Genomic DNA, 26,358 nt, shown 5'->3' with positions numbered 1-26,358 from the left:
AATGTGACATGTCACTGTCTTCCTCATCCTTACCCCCAGCCCATCTCTGGACAACTTACTGCCTCATTGGGCAATACAGGTGCCCCTACTGAAAACCCATCTTTTCAAAAATATAGATATTTTTCTCTTGTAAGTATTTAACACAAAATATGCAAGCACTCATCTAGAATGTTCTATGAATATTCAACTTAGAGAGAAGGCTCACACATAGTCTTTAACCTATACCCTACTTAGTTTTGGATCGTGGTTATCCTATGTCACTAAAATTATTTATGTAGATATGCTAAATTTATTCACTCAATCCTTATTGAATGACAAATTGGTTATTTAAAAAGTGAGAATAATAGGGTGGCTCATTCCTGGAATTCTTAACAATGAAGGCTCAGGCAGGAGGATCACCCTGAGTTTGAGGTCAGCGTGGGCTACAAAATAAACCAGTGTCTCAAAACTTCTCTCTCTGTAGCTTTGGAGCCTGTCCTGGAACTAGACCAGGCTTATAGACCAGGCTGGCCTCGAATTCACAGAGATCTGCCTGCCTCTACTTCCAGAGTGCTGGGATTAAAGGCTTGTGCCACCACTGCCTGGCTTATTTATTTACTTTTAAAAATAAAACTACAGTGAAAACTCCAGGCTTCAGGATTGTTTTGCACTTGCTTCTTATCTTATGCTAGACTTCAAGAAGGGACACATTAGACAAAGACCACCGACAATTTTTTAGACCATATGGACGTAGCTGGTCTGCTCTGGGGCTAAACTACCTCCTGTAATATTTGAGAATATTATTTGTAGCTGCCTCCTTGGCACAAAGGTTCAGAAAATCCTTTTGCTTTGACGGATACAAACACACCTAGTTATGAAGTTACTATGGTCTAGATAGAACGGTGGAGGCTTTCATTTCCCATGGGTGCGTAGAAAGGTGAGGCACTGTGTCCATAGCCGAGGGTCTGCTGGCACATACCGCCAAGGGCTGAGTCAGGCCTCAGCTGTGTGGGGGACAGCCTGGGGTCTGGTGATCTCCCTGCCTTACCTAGACCGGATATTCACTTTGTAGGAAAGGCAGTAACTTAAAAAAAAAATTAAGTTTTAAGATTACTCGACCTCTTGAGGGACAGAGACCACTGAGAGGAAGAGAGGGACATTTGAATGGCTATGGAAGTCCCCTACACCATACTGACCATCAATCACATCCTCCACCTAGTGCAGAGTACATGCTACATAGGATTTGCTGTACTGAGCAAAATAGCCTGAAAATTACTCAGGACTGAATACTATTGAGACTTATTCCAGATCTCTAAACCACGAGGTAAACTTTTATCCATAAACATGTGTATATGTACATGTGTCTGTACATATACATATGTGTACATATGTGATTTTTTTTTCTGTTGAAGAAAGATCTATTTCTCTGTCTTTCAGGATGCTTGTAGTAATTCTAGAGTCTTCCTCTCACTAAGTGATTTTAAAGGCAGAGATCTCAAAGCCCCTGGGACTTAATGGGCAATCTGGCTAGTGGTTCACTGCACTTTCGGGTTGTCCGGGGCTCTTCACAGTAGAGTATCATTGCATAACCCTTTGGGCTTGACCTGGTTGTGTGAAGAGTGTTTTTTGTTTTTTCCCACTGAGAGTCTTTGCTGACAGTGTGGTAACTCCAGGAGATGCAGCCTGAAGTCTCGGAATCACCTCCTAGGTTTTATACGATCAGGACCGGTGACTGGTGATGAGCCCTTGTGGATTTGGGGTAGGTAGGTTACAAACTGTGGGACAGTAATAAACAGGGACATTTCATTTCAGGCCAGCTACCCTCACACGTCAGAGCTACCTGTTTTCCATTGATTACAGTTTCTTCTAGGTCAGATTGACATCAAACTGCCTTTAATTCTTAGATTTTTCACAAATACTTACTGACTGGTCCAGAACAAGGGATCTGATGAGTATGAGGACACCCACCAGCATGTGAGGGCAGTCTGATTTACCTTCTCACTGGCTGACACGGTTACTTGGTTCTGGGCTTCTTGGTTCTCCGATATCCAGTTCCTCCGGGCCATTTCTTCCCACTCGGCTTGCATCTTATCCCAGAACTCCGTATCTGACTAAGAGACAGGAGAAACCAAGAGGGTACATGAAAATCACACTGTGTTTGCCTGGTTTGTTCCTAGAGATACATTTGACTCATAGATCAAATAGGAGAAGGAGGAGGATTTCAGTAGGTGACACCCAGCAGCAGGTGGATCCTCTGCAGGGCACCCATTTGTCAACGTGGATCAGCCTTAACTTTTCATTTTTTTTTTGAAACAGGGTCTCATGTGCTCTGGGCTGGCCATAACTCTCTGTGTAACTGAGGATGACTTTGAAGTTTTGATCCTCCTGTTCCCAACTCCTAAGTACTGGGATTACAGGTGTGCAGTACATTGGGTTTGTGCAGGGCTGGGGATCAAACCCAAGGTTTTGCACATTCTAGACAAGTGCTCTACCAACTGAACCACATCCCCAGCCCCAGCTAGGATTTTCTCCAGCAGAAAAATAGCCACTAACATCATCTATCCCAATGAATCAGCTAAACATACACCACCGTTGTTGCAAATACATTCACAGCAAGTTGAAGATACCATAAACAGACATTAATGAATGTGGCCTACTGAACACTGTAGCAGACATTTTAAGAAGGGATCCCTGGACCTGAGTTGCTCTTAGAATACAAAGAATTAGAGCAGCACTCTTTGGCTGGCTGGACAGGGACCTGGGCACAAACAAGGAGAATTGGCTTTATCCTACGCTAAGTACCATGCCAGGAGGAAAGTGAGCATGAGTTATTGCCCCAGTGAGGGAGCCATAGGATTTCAATCCTGCTTGGCATCCAAGCCTACGGTGTCAAGCTTTGCTTTCTGGTACTAAGAAGGGGGCTCATGTTTGGCTCTGCACCTTCATTTTTTCTGTGGCAGGGTGACTGTATGTCAATATATACTTTTAACTTTTAACTTTCCTATTCATATCCTGTCAGGGAAGCCTGGTCGTTTACCCTCTTGCTTCATGAAAGGCAGTGTGGGCTCCCAAGGCAGAACTCTCTGTGAGAGATGCCCTGGATGGCTTCAATGTTATTAAACAGGAAGAGAGTTCTTTAGGTGGCCGGAGCAAGGAGAAATGAGTGTATCTCTCAAAGGACTTAGGGGCCAGTCAAAAATACTGTAGGTATTCTCAGGAGTAGGAAAGATGGAAGGGTTGTGGATTCTGGCTTGTAGGACACTGGTGTATACCTCCTGCCAATTTCCTGGCACACTGACTTCACCTCAGAATCAGGAGTAAGGGAACAGAGAGATATGCTGGCTGGAACCCTGATTCCCACTGGCAGGGAAACAGAACCAAACTTCTAAAGATCACTTTGGGCCCAGTGGCTGTTAGCTGTGGGAAGATCCTGGTCCCTAGCGCTACATTAGCCACCGAGACTTTGTGTCCCAGCTCTGCCACTCTCCAGGTACTTGGGAGTCATTGGTTCTCTTTAGACCAAACAGGAGAAGCAGCTGAGGTGTCCCGTGAGAAGAGCTGAGGTTCAGGCTCTTCACCTGCACATCTCAAACCATTCTAGCACCTAGAATCTGCTGACCTGCTGAACCACCATCAAGTTGACCGAGGGTAACTTTTTACCCTGCTGGCAGCCTGGCAGGAGAACTCTTCCTCAAAGTTGCCTGAATGCTCATCACAACCCTATTTATTTTGGACCCAAATATTTAGGGAATAAGGGTCAGCAAATGTGATTACTCCAAGCTACTGTATCGCTGTGAGTTCTGGAACATGCTTTCCCACCATAGAACTGTGGTCTGCCTGGCAGAGACCTTTCCTCACGGAGGAAGCAGATGGGCCGACAGCATGTCTGAGATGCTAGAAATGAAGTGAATGACCATCAGGAATAGAGGCTAAGTGGGGGATGAAACAAAAATTTCTTTTTATTGTGTCTTCCTGGTAGACACCAACAAGAATCTCACACAACAGCCACTGAGGCTTTGTGCCTTCGTAACACGAGGAAGTACACAGGTACGTCACCAGTGGACAGAGGGGCCAGTGGAGTGCAGGGGTTCTTCTTCAAACTTTGTATTTCCTGAATTTTCTGCGGTAAGTTTTGATTTTATAACTATTCAGTAAAGTAAAACAACAAAACCCCCCACATAAACTGGTTTTCCTTCAAGTTCCTTTAAGCCTTATTATGATCAAATACTGAGAAGTCTGGAGGGAAGATGAGGGGGCTGTTTTCTTTAATGGCTTCTCAAAGACGCGGGTTCAATCCGTTGGCAGTGGAAAAGCAGAGCCTGCTAAGGGAATCTTACAATGCTTTGCTGATTGGCATCACCCCATCCAGCATTTGAGAGGCCAGAGTCTTCACAATGTTAGGAAGCCAGACACTGGAGAGTCCTTTGGGTTTGAAGCATTGTATAATCTGAATGGTAGAGAGAGGGCTTTCATATGCCTTTGCCTGGGTCACCTTTCCTGTGTTCCACACCAGAGGAGTTTGCGTGTAAATTCTACCTCCATAGGAAACAGAACTTAGGTGAGGTGGGGCTGCTGGGCTCCCGTTAATGAGATTCAGCAGGATTTACTGTTTCCACTTAAAGTAAGTCACAGCCGACTAATTAGTGGCAGAGCACAGTTTTCACTTAATTACAGAATACTTTTAGCGCCATCAATTTCCACTCAGTCTCAGAGCCCAGACTTTATTGCAATAGCTGCAATTAACGCAGCTCCCTACCCCGTTTTTAATAAAGTCGAGGGAAACCTCCAACGTATTTGAATTTTAAGCATTTTAGACACGACCAAGGGATTTTATTATTTACTGATGATTTCCTTAGCTCTTCTGGGCTTTCAGTAGACTATTTTTTCCAGAATTGATGTGTAACAAGTTAATCTGCTTATACTAAGGAGTGGTTTGAAGGAGACTGGTCCCCATTGGCTCATATTCATGGTTCCCAATTGAAAGAGTTAGGAGGTGTGGTCTTGTTGGAGGAGGTGTGTCACTGCGAGGGTGGGGTGGGGGTGTAGGGGTGGGCGCTTTGAGGTTTCAAAAAGCCCATCTCATTCCCAGCTAGCGCTCTCTGCCTCATGCTTGTGGATCAAGATGTGAGCTCTCAGCTTCCTCTCAGGTGCCATGCTCCTTGCCATGGTGGTCATGGACTCTCACCCTCTGAAACTTTAAGCTCCAAATAAACTCTTCTATAAGTTGTCTTGGTCATGGCATCTTAGCACCATGAACAACATTTGAAGAACACTAGAAGTAAATTATTGTTGGGAACTTCCAATGATATCACCAGAACACATTCAAAAGTTGGTCATCTTGATCTATACATATATATTGATTAGGAAACCAGCATTGCCTTCCGACAGACATAGGGTCAACTCCTTACTCCATGTGTGACTGTCTGCCAAGTGCTTTCGGCTCTCTGGATGTCGTCTTTCTTATTCTTGAAATGAAGATAACAATAGAAAATCGGGTTATTTGTTCTGTTTACTAAATGAGAATGATGTCAGTCTACATGACAAGCCTGCCCCCAAGGGTAGGCACTGTCTCCAAAGAGGGGACAGGAAGATTGTAAGAGACAGAAGTTGGCGAGGACTGGAGTGAAACAATGCCTTCCAGACATGATAGGGCTGCTTCATTCATGAACACGCGGCAACTGTGGCTGACTCACATGATCAAGCCACTCAGCCTTCCAGCACGATGAAGGCAGAGGCTCACCAGCCTAGCTCCTAACTGAGGAATGGTGAAGAGCTCATGGCTTCTGGGGCTTCGAGAGTCAGTGTTCTCTAAGGGTGTGACCCCTTGGAGGTAGACCATGCTCCAGTGAATGGCCCCAACTAATCAGTGTATCAGCAGCATGAACTAGTGGGAAAGGATTGATGGGTTATAGGGTGGAAAGAAGGTGGGTAGCATCCCAAACCATTATATGAACAGATGAAATTCTAAGCATAACTTAAATATTATATTAAAAAGTAAGTGTTCTCATTGTAATTTTATGTCACTGAGAAAATCAGTGTGATAATTTTTTTTACAACCTCAGAGTTCAAATATCTATGATATATGTTGTTTGGTGTTTTAATTTCCTGTAAAAACCCCATTCCTCTTCTAGACACTTCTTTCCATTTAAATCTTTGTTTTCCATCTAATTATTCAAAACCTAAGAGCAAGGTTAAGACAATTACGGCAGAATGGGCTGCTGAGTAGCAATTAAAGCCACGTTTAGGAGCGGCATCATAAACACCGAAAGGTGTTGTGTAACTTTCCCCAGGGTTGCGGGGTGCAGGCTGCAGGAAAATGCCTGCAGATCAGTGTGCCAGCAGCGGTACCTTTATGGGATGAGATTAGAAGGAATTTACCCCATAATCTTTTCTTGTACTTTCCAGAATTTTCCAATTATTTTTATTGCTAGTAAACCTTTTATTTCAATGGGTTTTTTAAAAAAGAAAGCTTAATTGTTTCAATTATGTTCCATAATAATGTCTTCTTCAATGGCCTCATAGTGTGCCAGTCTCTTTCTCTGTTCGATGTGTATGTGTGCAGGGCTTGTGTGTACATGTGTGTGCATGTAGGGGCAGAGACTGATTGATGTCTAGTGTCTTCCTCAGTTGCTCTCAACCGTATTTTGGGGGACAGAGTTTCTTACTTGCTTACAATGTTGGTTGGCCAGGGAGTCCCAAGTGTCCTCCTGCCTCTGCCTTCGCAGCCCTTGGAATATAGGCATGTGGCATCCAGCTTTTCCACTGTTCTGAGGACTTGAACTCAGGTTCTCTTGCTTGCCTGGCAGGCATTTTACTGACTGAGCCATTCCCCTAGCCCTGGGAGCATTTTCATGCCTCTGAATTCCTTCGTGTAGGCATCCTACGTTGACGGTTTGCAAGAAGACAGATGTGTACTGTGCATGTGTGTGTGTGCATGCTGACATGTATGAATATATGTGGCAAGCGTGCATGTGTGTGTATGTATGGGTTCACGGTTTTTGGAATATGGCTTGGAAAATGCTTAAATTGGTACCTAGAATGTGGAGGTGGAAATGAAAATAAATCTTTGAACATTTCTGAGAAAACTAATCATTTGATCATACTTAGCTTTTCAACAGTAACTAGTTATTTAAAGTAGCCTTTATGAATACATATAATTATGTATGCAGAATGGACAAAGCCCATAAAAAGACTATAGTGTACTGACATTTCTCAGCAGCTTCTTGCCTTTTTTTCCCCCAGCATTTTTGATTTTCCTTATTGTTGTTTTTAATATAATATTTAAAGTAACTCCAGTGGGAGAAGGGTTCTGATAAAGGAACTCTTCTCGTAACCAGCAAATTGTAACTCCGTGGTTGCCAGGGCCTGCAAAGATAGCACCACAGAGACATTGCTTCCCTTCAGGAATGGGACCAAGAAGGGCAGTTCTGAAGTTAGACCAGGTTAGAGTCTTAGGTGTGAAACTTTACAGTAGGTAGTTGACCCTGAACAAGTGGATGACTCTGTCTGTGTGGCTAGTGCTGTCAAGTGGAGAAACAGTCATCCCATGGGGCATTTGTGAGCAGCCAGGGAAATGATGAACTTCATTGGACTGCAGTATGAAGCTGGGCTCAGAGGAGGTGCTAGGGCTCCAGCACAGTCACCTTCCAACCTCCAGGGAGAAGCCAACATCTCCTCACTGCTCTGTTGTAAGAGAATGGCCATCAGAGGGACCACTTGTTTGGAAGGATTATAAAGAATACAGACTTTCTATATTTAACACGATTTTAGGTGCCACCTTTTGTAGGATATTTTTGCTTATTCTTTTTGAAGTTTTAACAACTAGTATTAAAAAGTGTATGATGCTGGACTAAAAACATGTCAGAAGAATAGAAAAGAAGGCTCAGATGTAAGTCTAGGCAACATGAGTCATGACAAAAAAAACCCATACATTTGGAGAAAAGGCAGTATCTTTAGCAAATGGCATTGGAGGATCTGGATTTTTACTTGCAGAAAATGCAGCTGAACCTTACTTCTCACCCCGAGCAAATTCAACTCCAAAGCATTAAGAACTTGTGTAAGAGACTCTGGAACTGCCAGAGGATAAAGCAGGGAATGTGTTTCAACTTATAAGTACAAGGACATACTTTCTTTTTTAAAGATTTTTTTAAGTGCATGGGTTTTGTCTGCATGTAAGTCTGTGCACCATGTGTGTGCAGTACCCACAGAAACCAAAAGAGGGAGTCAGATCCCTGGAACTGCAATTATGGATGGTTGTGAGTTATCATGTGGGTAAACAGGACCCCTGAGTCTTCTGCAAGAGTAATAAGAGTTCTTAACTGTGGAGCCATTCCTCCAGCTCCAAGGCAACTATTTTCTGAATAGGATTCTCATGGTGCAAGAAGTCAGGCCAACAACCGACAACATGGGAACTCATGAAATTAAAGACCTCTGTACGGTAAAGGAAGCTGACAGCTGGGTGAGGAGGCAACCCACAAGGGGAGAGAATCCATGCTGTGGATCTATCAGAAAGGGATTTGTGTCTAGAATATGCAAATTACTTTGAAAAATAAACATAAAGAAGACAAACAATCCAACTGAAAATAAAGTATGGAATCCCAGCACTCGGGAGGCAGAGGCAGTTGGATCTCTGTGAGTTCGAGACCAGCCTGGTCTACAGAGCTAGTTCCAGGACAGGCTCCAAAGCCACAGAGAAACCCTGTCTAGAAAAAAAAAGAAAAGAAAATAAAGTATGGAACTGGGCAATAAGTTCCTCAAAGAAGAAAGGTAAATGGCCTGGAAAAAATTTAAAAACTGATCAATATCCTTAGTTGTCAGAGAAGTGCATGTTAAAATCACCAACATTCCATTGCACTATGGTCAGAATGGCTGTGAAGAAGTCTGATGGCAAATGTTAGGGAGCATACGGGGGAGGGTAAGTCCTTACTCAGTGGGGGTGGTGGGCAGATTGATGCAGCTATAAAGAAAATCAGTTTGGGTAGTTTTTAAAAGCTAGAGAACAGAACTACCATGGGGCCCAGCTACACCAATCCTGGGCACAGGCCTGGAAGACTTTCTACCCTACCACAGAGACACTTGCACATCCACGTCACTGCAGCCAATCCACATCAGGTAGGAAATGGACTCAACCTACATGTCCATCAGCTTATGTGTGGATAGGGAAAATGTGGTACACAAAATGGGATATCACTCAGTTGTGAAGAAAAACGATATCGTTCAATCAGGTAAATGGATGGAACTGCAAAACCCACATTGACTGAGGCCCCCCGGGCTCAGAAAGAAAGCTATACAATGTCCTTTCTCATACACAGATCTTAGTTTTAACTCCTTTGTGTTGTATATTCACACTGGAGTACACATGGAAGCCAGGAACCCGCACTGTGGGAGGGAGGAGAGCAAACTCCAGGTAAATGAGAGTAGAGTAGAGAGAGATGCTGGGAGTGGAAGCATGGAGGAGGTGAGGACTAGGAAATGAGGTGTCGCAGAAGGGTGCACGAGGAAGCCGTATAAAAACCTGTGATCTTCCAACCAAGGGAAACTTCCAATTAGAGGGGATGGTAGAGCGTAGGTGACATGAGAAAGGATGGGGGATATACCCGAGGAAAAGGTTTAAGTGGGGATGAGGGGTCTAGAGAGAGGGAAAGGTAGGGAGTAAGTTAGCCAAAGCTAATGATATATGAAGGATATGGAAATCCACCAGTTCATGAGCATGTATATATATATATATTACATATGCATATATATAATTGGTTAGCCATTATTTTAAATTTGTTGCTATTATTAATAATAGGTCCCTAAGCTCTCACCCGTAGGAGGAGCTACTTGCAGTTGCTGGCTGCTAAAGGGCAGAGCCTTTCTTCTTTACGTATGTGGCTGCAGGAAGGTTGGTCATGCTGCGGTGGATGACTGCATGCGCACATGGGCAGCACCAGGGAAACTTGGGTTATTAATAAAAAAGGCACATGAAATTAGGATAGCGAAGGGGATGCTAGGGGCAGTTGGAGAGAGGCGTTAATGGTGGATGGGGATGACCAGGATACATTGAATAAATATATGAGACTTTCAAAGGATAAAAAAAAATACTATTTTAAAAAGAAGTGAATAAAAGGAAACCAAAATTCCAATCCAATAATCCCCAACCAAAAAGAATTTGGCTATGTCATTTTTGTCAAGAAAAGTCCCTAAACAAACAAACAAACAAAACTATACCGGTTGTGTGGTTGTATGCACTGTTACCCTGACGACCTTCCTTTTGGTCCCTTTTCTGTGTGTGCTCAAGTGTGCCTTGGGATTGTCTCGTTTTGTGGACAGGGTCTCTCACTAGAGATGGAGCTCACCTATAAGGTTAGATTGTCTGGCCAGTGAATCTCAGAAATATGCCCATCTGTGCCTCTGCTGTACTGGGATTGTCAGGATGCATCAGTGTGCCCTGTCTTCATCAGTGTGCCCCGTCTTCATCAGTGTGCCCCGTCTTCATCAGTGTGCCCCGTCTTCTGTGGTCCTCCTGCTGGGTGGCTTTTCTTCCTGCAGGTGAACTGACTGAGCTGTCACCCACTTTCCTTTCTTTTTCCCTTCAATTACTTGGTAGCTCAGAGGTGAAAGCAGAGCCTGGATTCAGTCTGTGATTTCTGAAGCTTGGTTGATGGCTCAGGATAGTTTCCTGCACACCAGGGCTATGAGCTCTGACAGAGCACTCGGTCCCAGGGCTGCTGGTGGTAACATGGACACGTCCATGTTACCTTGAGCTGGCATCTGGCTGTGCCTGGATAATACGAAGCCAGGTGTCTTAGCTCCCCCCCTTTATGGCCACCGAGGCTTCAGAAATTTTCCAGATGGCCCAAATCATCATACATTCTCCCCGTGTATTGATTTATTGGTCTGTGAGGATGAATTTGGACAGAATTAGAGAAACATTTTCTCTGCCAAGGGTACTAGACACTGAATCTAGCTTCTTGGCTGCTTTATCCCCAGTCTCAAAACACAGCAGACGATTGGACCAATAAAATGCCAGGTGGAAGGCTCCATTGGCATGGAAAGAAATGTATCCTGTGTCTATTCCATGGAACCTGACAGACACAGGCGAGCAGGGGCTGATGGACCCACACACGCATTTCAGCCGCATCATTGTAAACAGGGGCAGGATCGGATGGGCAGGAGCGACCACGTAATTAGGGACACAGTTTGAAAGGCCAAACACGAGTGTTCAAAAGGAGATACAAGACTGTAATCGAATGTCTTCCTAATGTCTTAGAAAACTGAATTTTTTTCTTGATTGAGGCAATTTTAAAAATATGACAGGCAGCATTTCTTCCAAGTAATTTGTTATGTATCTGTTCATATTTAATTTGCATATTCAGCAAACTTCACTGGCAGTCTTTCCCTGTGGCAGACAGTGTTCTGCATCACAGGTGCTGATGAAGAAGGGGGTATGCTGAGCCTGTTTTGAGAGCGTGGAGTTTGGGGACAGAGAAAAGGGTATAGGGAGGGTGCAACGTGGTGACACAGAGGAAGTGAAGGACGGGTGCCGTCTGGGGACACAAAGGAAGAAAATATAGAGAGGGTGCGGTCTGGAAGCAGAGGAGAGGCCAGTGCAGGGAAGGTGCAGGATTCAGAGAAGAAAGCAATATGGCGCTGCGAGGGCAGCAAGAAGGGAAGAGAGGAGAGGATCCGAGCTGGGATTGGAGGCTCCATAGTCATTCTGGGAGCAGAGACAGCCAGCTGGGACTCCAGAGTAAAATGTGGGAAGAACCCAACCTGTTCTGGGACTGATAGTTCATTACAGTGCCCGTGTAGACATCGCCCTGGGAGGAGACAGGGGTGAAGCTGAAGGTGAAGATTATAAAGGACTTTTTAAAGTTAGGAGAGTGGGTTTGGATCGTTCTAAGGAGCAATGGTTATTTAGATCCGTGTTTTAGGAAGATTACTATGAATGAAGTGAAAAGGGTGGAATGAAGAGGAAGCGGCAGTCCCTTCCCTGGAGAGAGACTAGTTTGAACTGGTCCCATCCTCTCCGTGAGCGACAGCGGAAACTAGAGTACAAGGGATGGAGATGGGGAGAAGCAGTGAGCCTGAGAGACAGCTCCCAGGATCAATGTTGGTTATTAGTGTGGGAAGGAGGAGGATAGGGACAACAGGAAGAAGGGGGAGAACTAGAGAGGAAGGCAGGAAGAGGGTGTGAGAGCCAGAGGAGGAAGAGAGAGAATACGAGGTTCCTTGTGAGGCCTTAGCCCTGGCACAGGGAATAGGAAAAACCAACAGGGCACAGGGAATAGGAAAAGCCAACAGGGCACAGGGAATAGGAAAAGCCAACAGGGCACAGGGAGTAGGAAAAGCCAACAGGGCACAGGGAATAGGAAAAGCCAACAGGGCACAGGGGATAGGAAAAGCCAACAGGGCACAGGGAATAGGAAAAGCTAACAGGGCACAGGGAATAGGAAAAGCCAACAGGGCACAGGGAATAGGAAAAGCCAACAGGGCACAGGGAATAGGAAAAGCTAACAGTGGCATAGCATATCGGAAGAGGTGTGTCACTTGGGCTGGGCTTTGAGTTTTCAAATAGCCCATGACATTTCCCAATTCTATTTCTTTGCCTCATGCGTGTGGATTAAGATATGAGCTCTCCAGTGCCATGTTTGCCTGCTGCCTTGTCTCCTGCAGTGACGGTCATGGATTCTAACCCATCTGGAATCATAAGCCCCCAAATTAAACACATTTTAAACTAAGTTGCCTTAGTCATGCATACCACAGCATTAGAAAGTAAAGAAGACAAGTAACCAGTCGCTTTTTGATCAGATTTAAGACCCAATCCATGAGATGGAGCCCATCCATATGCGACCCTAACAAAGGGGCCAAGAATCTGAGACTATATAGGCCCTCTGATAATGCTCTTCTGTGAAAGGAAAAATAGCAACGTCTGTCTAATCTTTAACTGCTTTATTTGCATTGCAGATGAGGCCAAGAGCAGGAGTGGGAGGCATAATAACTAACATGTCTGCATTTTCTGCTTATTATCTATAGCATCTGTCTATGGTGATGCGGAGCAAAAGGCCTTGGGAGAATCTGGTCCCAGCCACTTCGCCTGGGGATGAGCTGTGGGAAGCAGGGGGCTCTCGTAGTAAACAGGACCACACCTGTAGTGCAATGGAAATGGAGGAGAGGGCGAGACTGGGATTTAGTTATTTTAGGTGAGAAAAATCAATTGGCAACAAACTGCCTGCCTCTTCCAAAGCAGCAGTGCGGCCAGTTCTGAGCATGCGTATTTAAAGGCTTTCATGTCTATCGACTTATTGATCTTTATAAATGACTTGTCTAGGGCACTAGGTGCTAGCATGGGACAGGGCTGGACCCACATCGAACCCCCACACTTGCTTCTTTCCTTCAGCGTAGCTTTCTTTCACTTCACCCAGCCCTGACTCGCCAAACTGTCCTTGGCTGTAAGATCATCCAAGGCCACCGCTTGGCAAACATCTTGGTTGGAGAAGCAGGATGCAGCCCTTCACTTGGCCTCTTGCCACTTAATTTGCTGAGACAAACCAAATTCATTTGATTTAGAGATACAAGGCTACCCATCTTGCATCTTGTGCTCAATCTCTTTTCTATCAAGAAGGAAACTAAGGCAGAATACTGAAAAGGAGCTTTCATTTCTGAGGGAAGAGCTAAAGGAATGGGAGGAAAAACAATGGGACAAGAGGTGACTGATTTTGTATGCAAGAGATGTACTGAAAATCTCTTTCTCTGTCTATGTACTTACTTAGTCAAGCAATATATATGTGTGTGTGTGTGTGTGTGTGTGTGTGTGTGTGTGTGTGTGTGTGTACCTATACCTATATTATCTCTATCTCTATCTATATATCTCCACCTATTAGTACATAGCTTTCCAGTATTCTACTTAGCATCCTTACAAAAGGGCTGAGGTCAAAGAGACCACTGGCTACATCCCTGCAAAGAGAATGGTTAAGAACATGCTTCTCATAGACCAGATCTGGACCACCCAAGAGCAGGGTGACCTGTAACTCTCTTCAGTTACATTCAGATCTTCCTGGAAGGACCAGCATTGGTGATTTTCTCACTGTAACTCCACCTGGACATCCCCTGTAAGAATTTCTGAGAACCCCATGAAAGCAGAACACGAGAGCATGAGATTACGCTGAACATTTAAGAATGCTTCCTCAGTGCTGGGAGGCTGAGGTCCTTGTCCTCCCCTCATTGTCGTGGATCTGCTCTGCAAGACTGAGAGTCATGGGGGGAGGCTCTGATAAAAAAGCTCTCCCAGCCTGAGACCTGCAGATGTGGAAAAGATTCTGTTACGGAGAACTGTCTATCCTGACTAACGACACAAATACTCTCCTGAAAGCCAAAATCATCGAGGAGAAGGCTGTACCTGCAAGGGTATTTCTAGAAAGGTTTTCTTATGCATTGAGACTTGCTCTGAATGGAATTGGTTCCATTCTATGGACCAGAGTCCCAGACCGGATGCAAAGGAGAAAGCAGCCGAGCATCCATCTTCACCTCCCTGCTTCTTCACTATGAGTGTGAGCGTCTTCCTTGGGCTATGGCTATGCCACCACGATGGACCGAACTTTTAAAATGTGAGCCCAAAAGGAGCCTTTCCATCCTTTAGTTGCTTTTATCAGATATTTTTTGCACAGCAGGAAGAAAAACAACTAATGCAATGATCTTACCAGACAGAAAGGCTTGGGAGGTATAATCAAGTTCAGATGGTGTCCTTATAGGTCAAAGGCCATTGAGACACAGAGAGGAGAGGCTCTGTGAAGATGGATAGAGATTACAGAAGGAAGAAGGCTTTGTGGAAAGGGTTGCAGAAACAAGTGATGCTGTCACGAGCTAAGGAATGCCTCAGCCTACAGAGCAGGAAGAGGCAACAAACAACGATGATTTCTGACTGTGAGACAATGCATTCCTGCTGTTTTCCTACCTCAGCTGGTTCTGTTGAGCCAGCCACCGCACACAGGACTAAGCTGTGGCTTCAGCGAGAGCGCTCTATAGAACTGAGGTCCTGTGCTGTTGGATGGGTGGGAGACAAACTGCAGCTTGTGTTTGCTCTCGCCAGATCCCTCTTTGCAGGAGATGCAGGCCGGAGAGATACTCACAAGCTCTCGTGGAGAAATGGCTTCCTGAACCAACAGAGATACATTTCTTAACGTCTTTTCATTGAATTCCTCAAATGGACTTAGACGCACAGCCCCCATTTCTACCAATCAGGCATCGCAGAGATGAGATGCCTTGCCCACAGACAGCGGCTCATCAGCACAGAACTGAGACCTGTGTAGAAATCTGCTCGACTCTAGGTTTCCTCTCCACATCCTCTGATGAATCCTGAAAAACAAGGTGGGAGGACGTCTAGGGTCTGGGACCTCATTTCCTGTTCTTATAGGGGACTCCGCCTCCCTTTAATTGCGTCTAAGAATCTGGAGGCAGTGATGCATTTAAACAGGTGGGGATGACGCCCAGCTGTATAGTGCTTGGCTGGCATGCACCAAGTCCTGAATTTGATCACTACTGCCACACACACACACACACACACACACTGAAAGAAAAAAGTATATTTTATTGGCCATTTGGGCCCTTAAAATACTACTTCAAATCACATTAAGCAGTGAATAGATTACATATCTCAAATTTAATATGTATGAAACCCTAGACTCTAGGTATGTGATGTGTTTTTGGAATATTAAGCTGAAAAAGACAGTTCCTGACCCGAAGGGTCTCTGTCACTCGGGGGATCTGCCTGGGGAACTGGATAGCATTCTGGGTTCGAGATCTGATGATCTGGTTGTCTGAGATCTCCTAGGCAGTTAAAATTTTCTTGTTTCCAAATGTCTATTCCCCCTTTAGAATCTGTGAAGAATTAGATGAGAGTTGGGTGCTGCTGTTAATCTTTTATGAAGAGCTGTCCTTTCACGCTCTGAATGTCCTCAGGGACACTCCACCAGCGGGAACTCCAACAGCGACTTCTAACTGGAGAGGACAAGGCAGCCCCGCTCAAGTGCTGTGGGGGCAAGGAGCTTTAGCTGCTTTTTCTTTTCTCTCTTGGAGACAGAGCTTATGATTTGTTTTTTAGGCTGCTGAGAGGCTGAGGAACATTGCTGACTCAGGAGAAATGTAAAGGTCAATTGTATCCATGCTGGGCTGCTGTGACATCCGACTAATGAAAAGGCTGTTTGCAGGGATAATTGTAGCTCCACACTTGAACTAAGTGAAGATAAACCATAAACATGTTCCATTCCCATACAGCCAACTTCCCAGAATCTATCAACTCACCAGATATTGGGGGGATTAAAGAAGATTTAAATTAAGGATTACCTAAATCTTCAAAAAGAGATGCGAGGGTTGAGCCTGTGTTTCAGAAGATGTTGGCTAGAAGCTTCTCGTTTCAGGGCCTGGTAAAGATTCGGTCAGGAAAAGACTCACTTTGCAGGCTTGGCTATTTGGGGTTCATGTCTATTTGAAATGGACATGAGGAAAGAGAGGAAGGGCTTAGGAAATCCACAAAAGAGCTGACTGAAATGGTATAACATGTACAGAGACAGAAGGGCAATGCTGTGGAAAGAGGGAGCCATTTTATTGTGGCTCCCTGGGAGGGGTGAGGAGGGAAACCGAAGCAAGGCAGCATGACTCCTAGAAAAGACCCAACTCAATGGCTGAATTCAAAGATACTGAAATGGATAAAATGCCACACTATCATTTCAGATAGTAAGAGTGATCAGAGGGGTCAAGACAGACCTGGAGAGGAAGCCAACAGCGAAAGAAAAAAAAACCAAATATTAATGTTATAAGTGAATAATTGCAAGAAACAATTAAAAAATAGAGTGGAAAGTACCACTATGACTACACCTTCCAAGAACCCTGGAATGTACTCAATAGACCAAGACAAAAGATTCTTGGGGTAGAAGAAGGGGCTGGCACAAAAGATAAAGGCAGAGAGAACCCATTCAATAACGTCACAGCAGGAAATGAATTCCAAATTTAGGGAAAGATACTCAAATGCTAGAGGTATTTAGAATTCTAAGTAGACATGACAGGAGAAGGAGCTCTCCTGACACGTTACAGTCAAAACACCAGGAACACGGAGCGAAGACATGATACTAACATCAGTAAGGGAAAGCGCCAACTCACCTATAAGTTAAAAAACATATCAGAATAATGCCTGATCTCTTACCCACAAGTCTAAAAGTCTAGAAAGCCAGGACTGATATATTCTGAGCTGAGAAAGAAAGCAACTGTTCACCAAGAGATCCATGCCCATAAAAAGCTCACATTTTAAACTTAGCAAAGAAATGGGGTTGTTTCGAGATGAACTAAGGTAGCTCAGGATCACTAAGTCAGCATTGCAGAGGAGACTTACAGGAACACTATGCCCAGAGGAAGAAGGAAGACAGCCTCAGCCTTGGTCAGGGGAGTACAGGAGAGAATAAACATCATGAGAGCTACAGGTGAACGGAGGAAAGCCAGAAATGAACCCATCATATCTCACATGGCCATCCACTGAACCTCCGATGTGAAGGGGCAGAACGGGTGCTACACATTGTTTCATTCAAATGATATGGATTACACATTTCTCTCAGAAGCCCAAGGAAGCTTTTCTAAAATAGGTCATATTCTAGGACACAAAGCAAGTCTCAATAAATAAAAAAAAGAATCAAAACAAGTTCTTGTACCTCATCACACCATAGGGGACTAAAAACAGAATTTAGTAGTGAGAGAAACTGCTCATCTCATCAGAATCGTTAGGATAACCAATGTGATTCTAAGAGGCAAGTTCATAGCTGTGAGCACTTACATTTAAAAATCAGACCAATCTTAACTATATAACCTGAAACAAGAGCAAGCCAAAGCCTAGGAAAATTTGTAGCAAGAAATAATAAAGACCAAGGAAGAAATTAATGAAACAAAGACAAAAAAAAACTGATAAAGGAACAAATGAAACAAAAAGTTTATTCTTTGATGTGATAAACAAGGTTGACAAACACCTACTAGATAAACCACAAAAAAAGAGAGAAGAGACCTAATTAATAAAACTACAGATGAGGAGAAATGTTACAAGAGATTCTAATGAAGTTCAGAGGACTATGGAGTATTTTTGAAAACATATTCCCCCAAACCCAGAAGAAATGAATAAATTCCTGGATACATAGGAACTGCCAAAATTAAATTGAGAAGGTATAAACAACTTAAACAAATTCATAACAAGCAAGGAATCAATGATATAATGAATAGTCTATAAGCAAAAAAGTCCAGGGTGAGAAGGAGTCACTGCTGAATTCTACCCAGCCACTAAGGGAGATCTTATACTAACACTCCTCAAATGGATAAGGCACATCGAAAAAAGAAAACTATAGGCCAGCATTCTTGATGATCATAGGAACAACTATGGCCAACCTCTAGGCCCAATCCTCCCCTACATATTCTCTTCTTTCTCAACCTGCTTCATTCATAACAAACTCAGAAACTAACAGAGGGAGTCCACATGCTCTTATCTCATTGGAAGAATGCCAGCAATATGAAAGATGAAGCCAGTATCTTCCCTCGAACCCTACCCATCCTGTAGAAATATTTGCTAGTTAGAATAACCTCTATTTTCTGTCCCCAAGAATTGGCTTCTTCTGAATATTTCAATAAATGACACCAACCCTTAAAAAAAAGAATAACCTAGATGAACTCCAGGACACAGAATTTAAATGAATACTCTCAAGCTTCATCAAAACTTTCAAAGAGTTTATAAAAGACACAATGCAACAGCTCAATGAAATTAAAGAGAAAGAGGCTAAGGAGAATATATGCCCAAATGATACCCAGGAAAAGCACAACTAGAAGACTGATGGGAATGAGGAAGACAATCTAGAATGAGAATAGAATTCAAGAAAAAGATATAAACATTAAAGATGATCAATCCATGATAAAGATAAAACTGAAAAACCCAATAGTTCAACTAAAAAAACTTAACAGAAAGCCTTACAAGTAGAATGAGTCAGGCAGAGGATAACAATAGACTGGGAGGTGTTGAAGATAAAGTAAAGGATCTAGACCAAATACCAAATAAGCAAGGAACAATAATTTTTCTTTTTACAAATACAGGAAAGGAACACACAGGAAATGCAGCACACCATGAGAAAACCAAATCTTTGAATTATAGGCATAGCTGAGGGAGAAGAATCCCAAGTTCATGGCATAGACCAGATCTTCAACAACATCATAGAAGAAAACCTCCCCAGACTAAGGAAAGACACACAGATACAGATACAAGAAGCACATGGAACATCCATTATATAAGGCCAGAGAAGAAAATCCCCTTGGCTCATCATAGTTCAAAAGCGAAGTATACATAAAAAGAAAAGTATATTGAAAGTGTGGGAAAGAAAACACAAGTAACCCCTAAGGGGGATCCCATCAGAATACCAGCTAATTTCTCAAGGGAAACTTTGAAAGCCAGAAGATCCTGGAGCATTGCATTCCAAATCCTAAAATCATGATGGTCAACCTAGACTAATATACCCAGCAAAACTATCTGCCATAGTTGAAGAAGAAAGAAAGCTCTTTACAACTTAAATAGCCTAAAAAATTATATCACAGAAATCAAACCTAAATAAAATATAAGAAGAAAAATAAGCATAGCAGGTAGAGTGTGTAAAAAATTACAAAGCCAATTTCTTAGTTAATTTCTTACAAATTATAATCAAGAATAGCTTAAGACTATCACATACCATGGCAAAGCAAGTTGTTTTATTCCAGAAATGCAATGTTAGCTCTAAACACACAGTTCAAGAAAGGTTTTGCAGCACATAAATAACGGCCATAAACACATAAAGACCAGAACTCACAGGATCATCTCAATAGATTCAGAAAAGGCTTTCAACAAAGTTAGACATCCATTCCCAATAAAACTCTGAAAAAACCAGGAAAAGAAGAAACATATCACACCACAATAAAGGCTGTACGTAAATGCAAAAAAAAAAAAACCTTAGTCGATTTTATACTAAATATGGAAAAGCAAAATTATATATTTTAAAATCAGGAATGAGAAACAAGTGCCCAGTCTCACCTCATTTATCCAATACAGTACTTGAAGTCTTAGTTAGAGCAATGAAATGAGACAAGAGAAAGAAATAGAAGTGATGCAGATAGGAAAGGAAGATATCAAAGTGCTTTCTTTAGGGCTGGTTTATGGGATGCAATTTCTTTTGGCTGTTTATTGAGAAATTAGACTCTAAAGATGCAACCAGAAAAGCCATATATCAGATGGGAACTTTGAAGTGTTTTATCTAGATTTTTAATGAAGAAAGTCATCTCTTCTTTCAATATTATTTTATAATGTTTTTAGAAAATCTTTAAAGCATCTGGTCTCTTAGTGACAGCCACTTTTGTTATTTAATGTAGATAAAGCCTCCCCCCACCTATATTTTTCTTTCTATTTCACCAAGATAGGGTGACTAAACACAATATTAAATCAGAGAAACCAAGACATTAAGAATTCAAAAATTGAATTTTTATTTGGGTTCACCATTTAACTCGGATATCCAGAGCTGATGCTACTAGCCACCCTCAAAACAACCAGCTTGAGCCTTGAGCACACTGAAGACTGAACAGCGATCTGTCCTCAACTTTCCTCAAATGAACATGGACAGTTTCTTTGCTTGAAGCCAGAAATTCGTTTATTCTTCAGTTGAGTGAATTTCAGTGGAAAGTAAAAAGTTTAGATTCTAACTTCAGCATTTGACTTCTCTTCAGAGACCCCGAGTTTAATATCCAATGGACCTTGGGATCCTGCTACAGTTTAGTTATCTAAAGTCCAACTCCCAGTCTCCCACGCTACACCTCTTCTGCCCCCAGCTCAGAAACAGCACTCAGTCTGCTCAGTGGAACCCCTGGGTGATGCTTGTTCTCTCCCTCCATCCTCAGGACCAGTCCTACAGGAGGTCATCATAGAACAACGCCCCAAACAGAAACAATCCAACATGGAGGATCACACCACTGTTCATCCTGGTTTCCATATCAACAGCCAACCCGGCTGTAGCTCCTTCCTCAGTCTCCCAGCTTCCCGTTTGATTCTCTCAGCTTCCTCTCATGCGCCCCTGCAAACAAGCTTCTTTCTCAAAGACACCCCAGATTCCATCCCTTCCCTGTTTATGATTTGGTGCAGTTTTCCACCCAAACAAGAGTAGAGCCACAGTCTTCAGGCCCAAGGAACAGGATGTGGCCTCTGCTCCTCCTACCCTCGCTGTGGGCAACTTTTCTACTCGGCCTCTTGTGCCGTTGACACCTTGCAGGCTAGTTCCCATCCTTCTGGTCCCCGTTCACAGTGCTCTTGGGGGTTTCAGATTAGTACATGGGAAATAATATTTTTAAATATTTGTGTGTTGTTTCCTTCTTTGAGGAAAACAATTTATGGATTAGCTAGATTATTTCCTTTTCAAATGCCTTTTGGTGTGACATCTTCATTTGCTATTATCAAAGCGTCTACAGAAGCATTCAGTGCCTGTGACTTGTTAAGTCTGTACTGATTTTGCTATACATATACCCAATGCCACCTCTTTTCTTTCTTTCTTTCTTTCTTTCTTTCTTTCTTTCTTTCTTTCTTTCTTTCTTTCGTTCTTTCTTTCTTTTAAAAAATCTCTCTCTCTCTCTCTCTCTCTCTCTCTCTCTCTCTCTCTCTCTCTCTCGTGTGCGTGCGTGTGTGTGCCCATGTGTCACAGCTCCCATAAGGAGGTCTGAGGACAACTTACAGGGGACAGTCCTTTCTTCTTGTCTTGTGGGTCCTGGGGTTTGAACTCAAGTAGTTAAGTTTAGCAATAAGTGCCTTTACTGACTGAGATACCTCACCAGCTCCTGCACATTTCAAAAGGCCAACAGAAGCCTGTCATGTAAACAGATACATTGAACTTGTCAATAGTACATGATTGTAATGAGGTGAAATACACATCTGACGTGTTAATTTTTATATCATGTGTATGGTTGCTTTGCTTGTATGTATACATGTGTATAACATGTGTGCCTGGTTCCCACAGAGGCTGGAAGTGGGCCTCAGATTCCTTGGAACTGGAGTTAAAGATGGTTTTAAGCTGCCATGTGGGTGCTGGGATATGAACTCTGGTCCTCTGGAAGAGCAGCAAGTGCTCTTAACCACTGAGTCATCTTTACAGATCTAGTTAAAATGAATTTAATGTAAAGGAGAATCAAACAACATACTTAGTTGTCATTAATGCGCTGTGTTTCTTTCTCTTTTGAAAGAGTCTTATGTAGCTCAGGCTGATCTCAAACACACAATGAAGCTGAGGCTGACCTTGATCCTTTTACTTTTACCTCTAAAGTACTGAGATTACACCATGGCTGTAATTATTATTGTATTCTTTTTAGATAATTAAAAAAACTATTAAAACAGTCAATGAAAAATAATACTATTTTTTTAATGTCCAGAAATCAAGTTATGGATTATTTTTTAGTTTTTGTAAAACTTAGGATTGGTCCTTGTGAGGTCCAACAGACTTTCTGGAAGCAGAAGGGCTGGATGTACAAGGGGCATGCGGATCCTGGGCCAGCTCTACTTCTGCTTTGCCTTGCTGGATGGTCACACCATCTCCCCTGACAGTCACATTGATCCTGAGAGCCTTGTGGTTTTAGGATGGGTTATATTGCTGAGCAATGAGGCAGAGCCTGTTGTGGAAGGCCAGTCTGTGGGGTGTGACCAAAACCAAAACATTCCCATGAAAGACGGTCTTTGACTAGTGGAGCAGTCTCTCCCAAGATGCTCTGGGCCCGGCCTGAGTAGCCCTGGGACTCTAACCTGATGGACACAAGGAACCTGAGACCCTCTGTGTCGTCATGTCCTATCTGCCAGATAGTGTGGACTTCTGCTACCCTGAAGAAACAAACAGGTCTGTCCGAGCAATTGCATCTCAGGTGAAGCCAGATTAACAACTCATGTTACCAGAATAACTGCACCTAAAAAAAATCAGCTTCATTTCCCCCAGCGTCAGTCATTTGACCCCCAACTACAAATCTGTCATGTCTATACTTGACTATATATACTTAATATACTTTGTACCTAATGTAGTTCTTTTACTTACATGGGCATAATTTGTTCTAGCCTTGTTAATGATATCTGTGCAGTTTCCAGTTGAAAGTGTGGGTATATTTTCTAGGATATATTTAAGCAGATGCACAGTTATTAAAATCAAATGCTAATTCATTTCCTCTTAATTGGATAAGCTGGGTTAACACAAAACCTAATTTAATTTACTGATGAGAAAGCTGAGGCCCCATGAGGTACAGATGAAGTTACGAACACCATGTCCTGTTGGAGATGTTCCCAGGTACATTATAGTGCTCTGGGCTTTTCCTCACATGAGTTTAACACGTGATTCCTAGGCATAGAGCAGGCACAAATGGTTTAAACTATCTCTCTCCTCTTCTCCATTTTTTTGTGCATATGCAAGCATGTTTGCATGTGTGTAGGCACAATTGGGTGTGTGTGCATGTGGAGGGTTGAGGTTATGTTGAGAATTACCCTCTAATTGTTCCCACCTTTTTCTATGAGGCAGGGTCTATTAATCGAGCTCAGAACTTGCTAGTCAGGTTGCTCTGAGGCTGGAATTACAGGCAAGCTGTCACACCAACCCAGCGTTATTTTGGGGGCGGGCATTTCTGGGGATCTAAACTCCAATCCTCATGCTTGCTCTGCAAGAGCTTACCTGCTGGGGTTGGTCATCACTCCAGCCTGGTTTAAACTAGTTCTAACCTCTAGTCTCCCTGCTGTCTGGAGATGGGAAGGAATAAAAGTTATTTTGTTAGTTCCTTCAAAGAGAGAGCCATCTTAATATGCGACCTCAGACAAGTCTGTCTTCCCATAGTCATCCTGCTGTATGCACACTCACGTGCTTAGTCAATATTTGCCGATGAGCTCACATCTGGAAGGCAGAGCCTGAGACACAGATTTGAAGTTCATGGAATTTTCCAAACTGCTTTTTGATCTTTGGTGAATCTAGTAAATCAATCTTTGGGACACTGAGGTTCAGTTAGCACAAGCTAAAGACTTTTTATGGTAGTGTTTTACAAACAACGGGAGAACGTGGGTCAGTGGGATGTGCCCCGTACTGCGACCTTCAAGGGTAGAACAATGCCAGCCTATCTCTCACCCTTTCAGGTGAGTGCCTACACATGGATTTGGCGATGCTTTTATGCATCCATCCAAGACACAAGTCCCTGCTTGTCACACTCATTTGTTTTTAGAACTCAAAATCTTGTGTGAAACGGAAGGAAATCCAATTAGCGCACAAATCAAGGAACTTTAGCCACCTCCCTATGACGTCACACCTCATCTGCTCATGTGCTCTGACCTGATGTGGGCAGCATTACACTACCAGGATTAGCTAAGTCTTAGGAAATCTGTCTGGTAAACAGTTAAGTTCAAGGTTCTTAAATAGTTAACTTCTCAAAGGATGTCTTCATATACCTTCAGAAGGTCTTTCCTGGATATTGACTCTAAGTCTGAAGGACTTAAGGAGTGTTTAATCCACTAATCCCTTCCAGCTGCTTTAAAGAGGCGATGCCCTCAGAGGAAGCAAAGGGAAACCTGAGAGGGTGCCTCAGGCACCTTGGAGCAGGGAGGGGGGGGGATCTGAGTCAGCAGCTTCTTCCACAATCATATACTAATAAAAGCCCAGGGGCATTCTCCAGTTCTGTTCTGTTCAACTGTCTACTGCTTGAGAGGCCCCTTAGTTCACACACAGTAAGCAGCTTCCAGTAAAATACGGTTCCTGGGAAGCTTTTTTATGCTTAAATCATTGAAGCTGGGTTTAGCAGCTATGCTGTTTTGAATAAGGCTCTCTGAAGCAAGCCTAAAGAGGTCAAATTTTTGGCTCTTTCTCTCTCTGTGTGCGTGTGTGTGTGTGTGTGCGTGCGAATGTGCTCATGTTTACAGGTGCATGTGTGGACATGTAAATGCATGTATGCACATGTGTGTAAGTTAGAGAATAGCCTACGGTGTCATTCCTCAGGCACCATTTAACTTTTTTTCTCTGTGGTTTAATTAAATTAATTAATTTAATCCTCAGTCTCTCGTTGGCCCTAGGTAAGTTAGCTGGCTGACAGTGAATCTGGACTCGGATCCTGATTCTACCCTACCCACCTCCAGCACTGGGACTAAAATCCTGGGTCACTGCATCAGGATTAGAACTCAGGGCTTCACGTTTGCAAGGAAAGTGCATTACGGGTCGCGTCATCCCAGCACTCAGCCTTCCGTAGAAATGGCGCCACTCACGGTGGACCTTATGAACAGCTTACGCAGCTCTAGAGGCCAGGAGGTCCATGACGCCACAGCAACTCCTTTGGGGTCTTGTATAGGGCACTGGTGACATAATGAAGTGTCAAGTCTTCCTGCCCTAGCTACCTCCCAAAGGCCTCTCTTCCTGATACCAGCCCAAGGAGGAATTAGGTTTGAACAGACATACACATTCACCCCAGGGTAGCCACCTGGGGTTAGTATTAACTCTTTCACTGCCTTTGTTTTTGTAATTCTGCGTATGGTACTGTTTTTCAATTCTGTATAGGGTGCTGGCTGGAGCTTTAGCCTGAAATTGAAGTTACCCTGAGGGCATGTCCTTCGTGACAGACACAGAACTGCAGCAGTAAAAGTGGGTGCCCGATCCAGACCCAGATGACGGGACAAATGCCAGGTGGCCACACAAAGGTCTGTGCTCACTGTCTTGGGAACCAACCAGGTCAAGGGGAAAACAGGTGAGAAATGAGAGGATAGTTAGGAGAGTCCCAATCCAGAAGGGAAGAAGACATCACTTCTGTGCGACGCGTGCCCTGGCAATCTTCAGTACTGAAATGAGTCAGGGATGGAAAAGGGGAGAAAGAGATACACCAGGCCAGGCGGGGGACTGCAGGAAGCAGGGTGACCCCATGGATGGCTGCTGTTTCCTACATTATCCTGGGGCTTGACTCTTTGAACAAATCTTTGCCATGCCTCATCGTTTCTGAGGGGCAGGAACTTGGGAGTAGCTACCTGGAAGGTTCTGGCTCAGGATGTCTTATGAATCTGGGATTAATCCATTGACTGGGGCCACAATCATTCAAGTCTCCAAGGGTCTGGAGGACCTATTCACAAGATCTACCTCTGTGGCATGGGTAGGAGCCCTAGTCCCTGGCTGGCTGTTGGCAGAGTTGTAGCGTCTCACTATGTGGGCTAATGTAGTGAAGTGGAAGTTGGGTTTCCTACAGATCGAGTTCTTGGAGAGAAAGTAGGGAGGTCATGATTCGCTCTATTGGGGAATATTATTTTCAGGTGTGTGACTTTTGTTTACGCTGCATTTATTTAACTCTGTGAAGCTGTGTTACTGTGCCTGTCTGAAACACTGGATG

At 43.5% G+C, this 26,358-nt stretch overlaps 1 protein-coding gene across 19 annotated transcripts in view; it reads right to left on the bottom strand.

Annotated features, from left to right (window-relative positions):
* The window catches only part of Pex5l (peroxisomal biogenesis factor 5 like), a 201,536-nt gene that overhangs the window by 13,114 nt on the left and 162,064 nt on the right, over positions 1-26,358 (bottom strand). For all 19 annotated transcript variants that reach the window (XM_075950897.1, XM_075950888.1, XM_075950887.1 and 16 more), the window contains one exon: positions 1,974-2,090. In XM_075950897.1, the coding sequence (XP_075807012.1) occupies positions 1,974-2,090 (117 nt within the window). The remainder of the gene's footprint in view (positions 1-1,973; positions 2,091-26,358) is intronic.

Source organism: Microtus pennsylvanicus, chromosome 16, assembly GCF_037038515.1.
Source record: "Microtus pennsylvanicus isolate mMicPen1 chromosome 16, mMicPen1.hap1, whole genome shotgun sequence".
In the NCBI taxonomy this organism is placed as follows: Eukaryota; Metazoa; Chordata; class Mammalia; order Rodentia; family Cricetidae; genus Microtus; species Microtus pennsylvanicus.
This window is presented reverse-complemented; position numbering and strand designations above follow the sequence as displayed.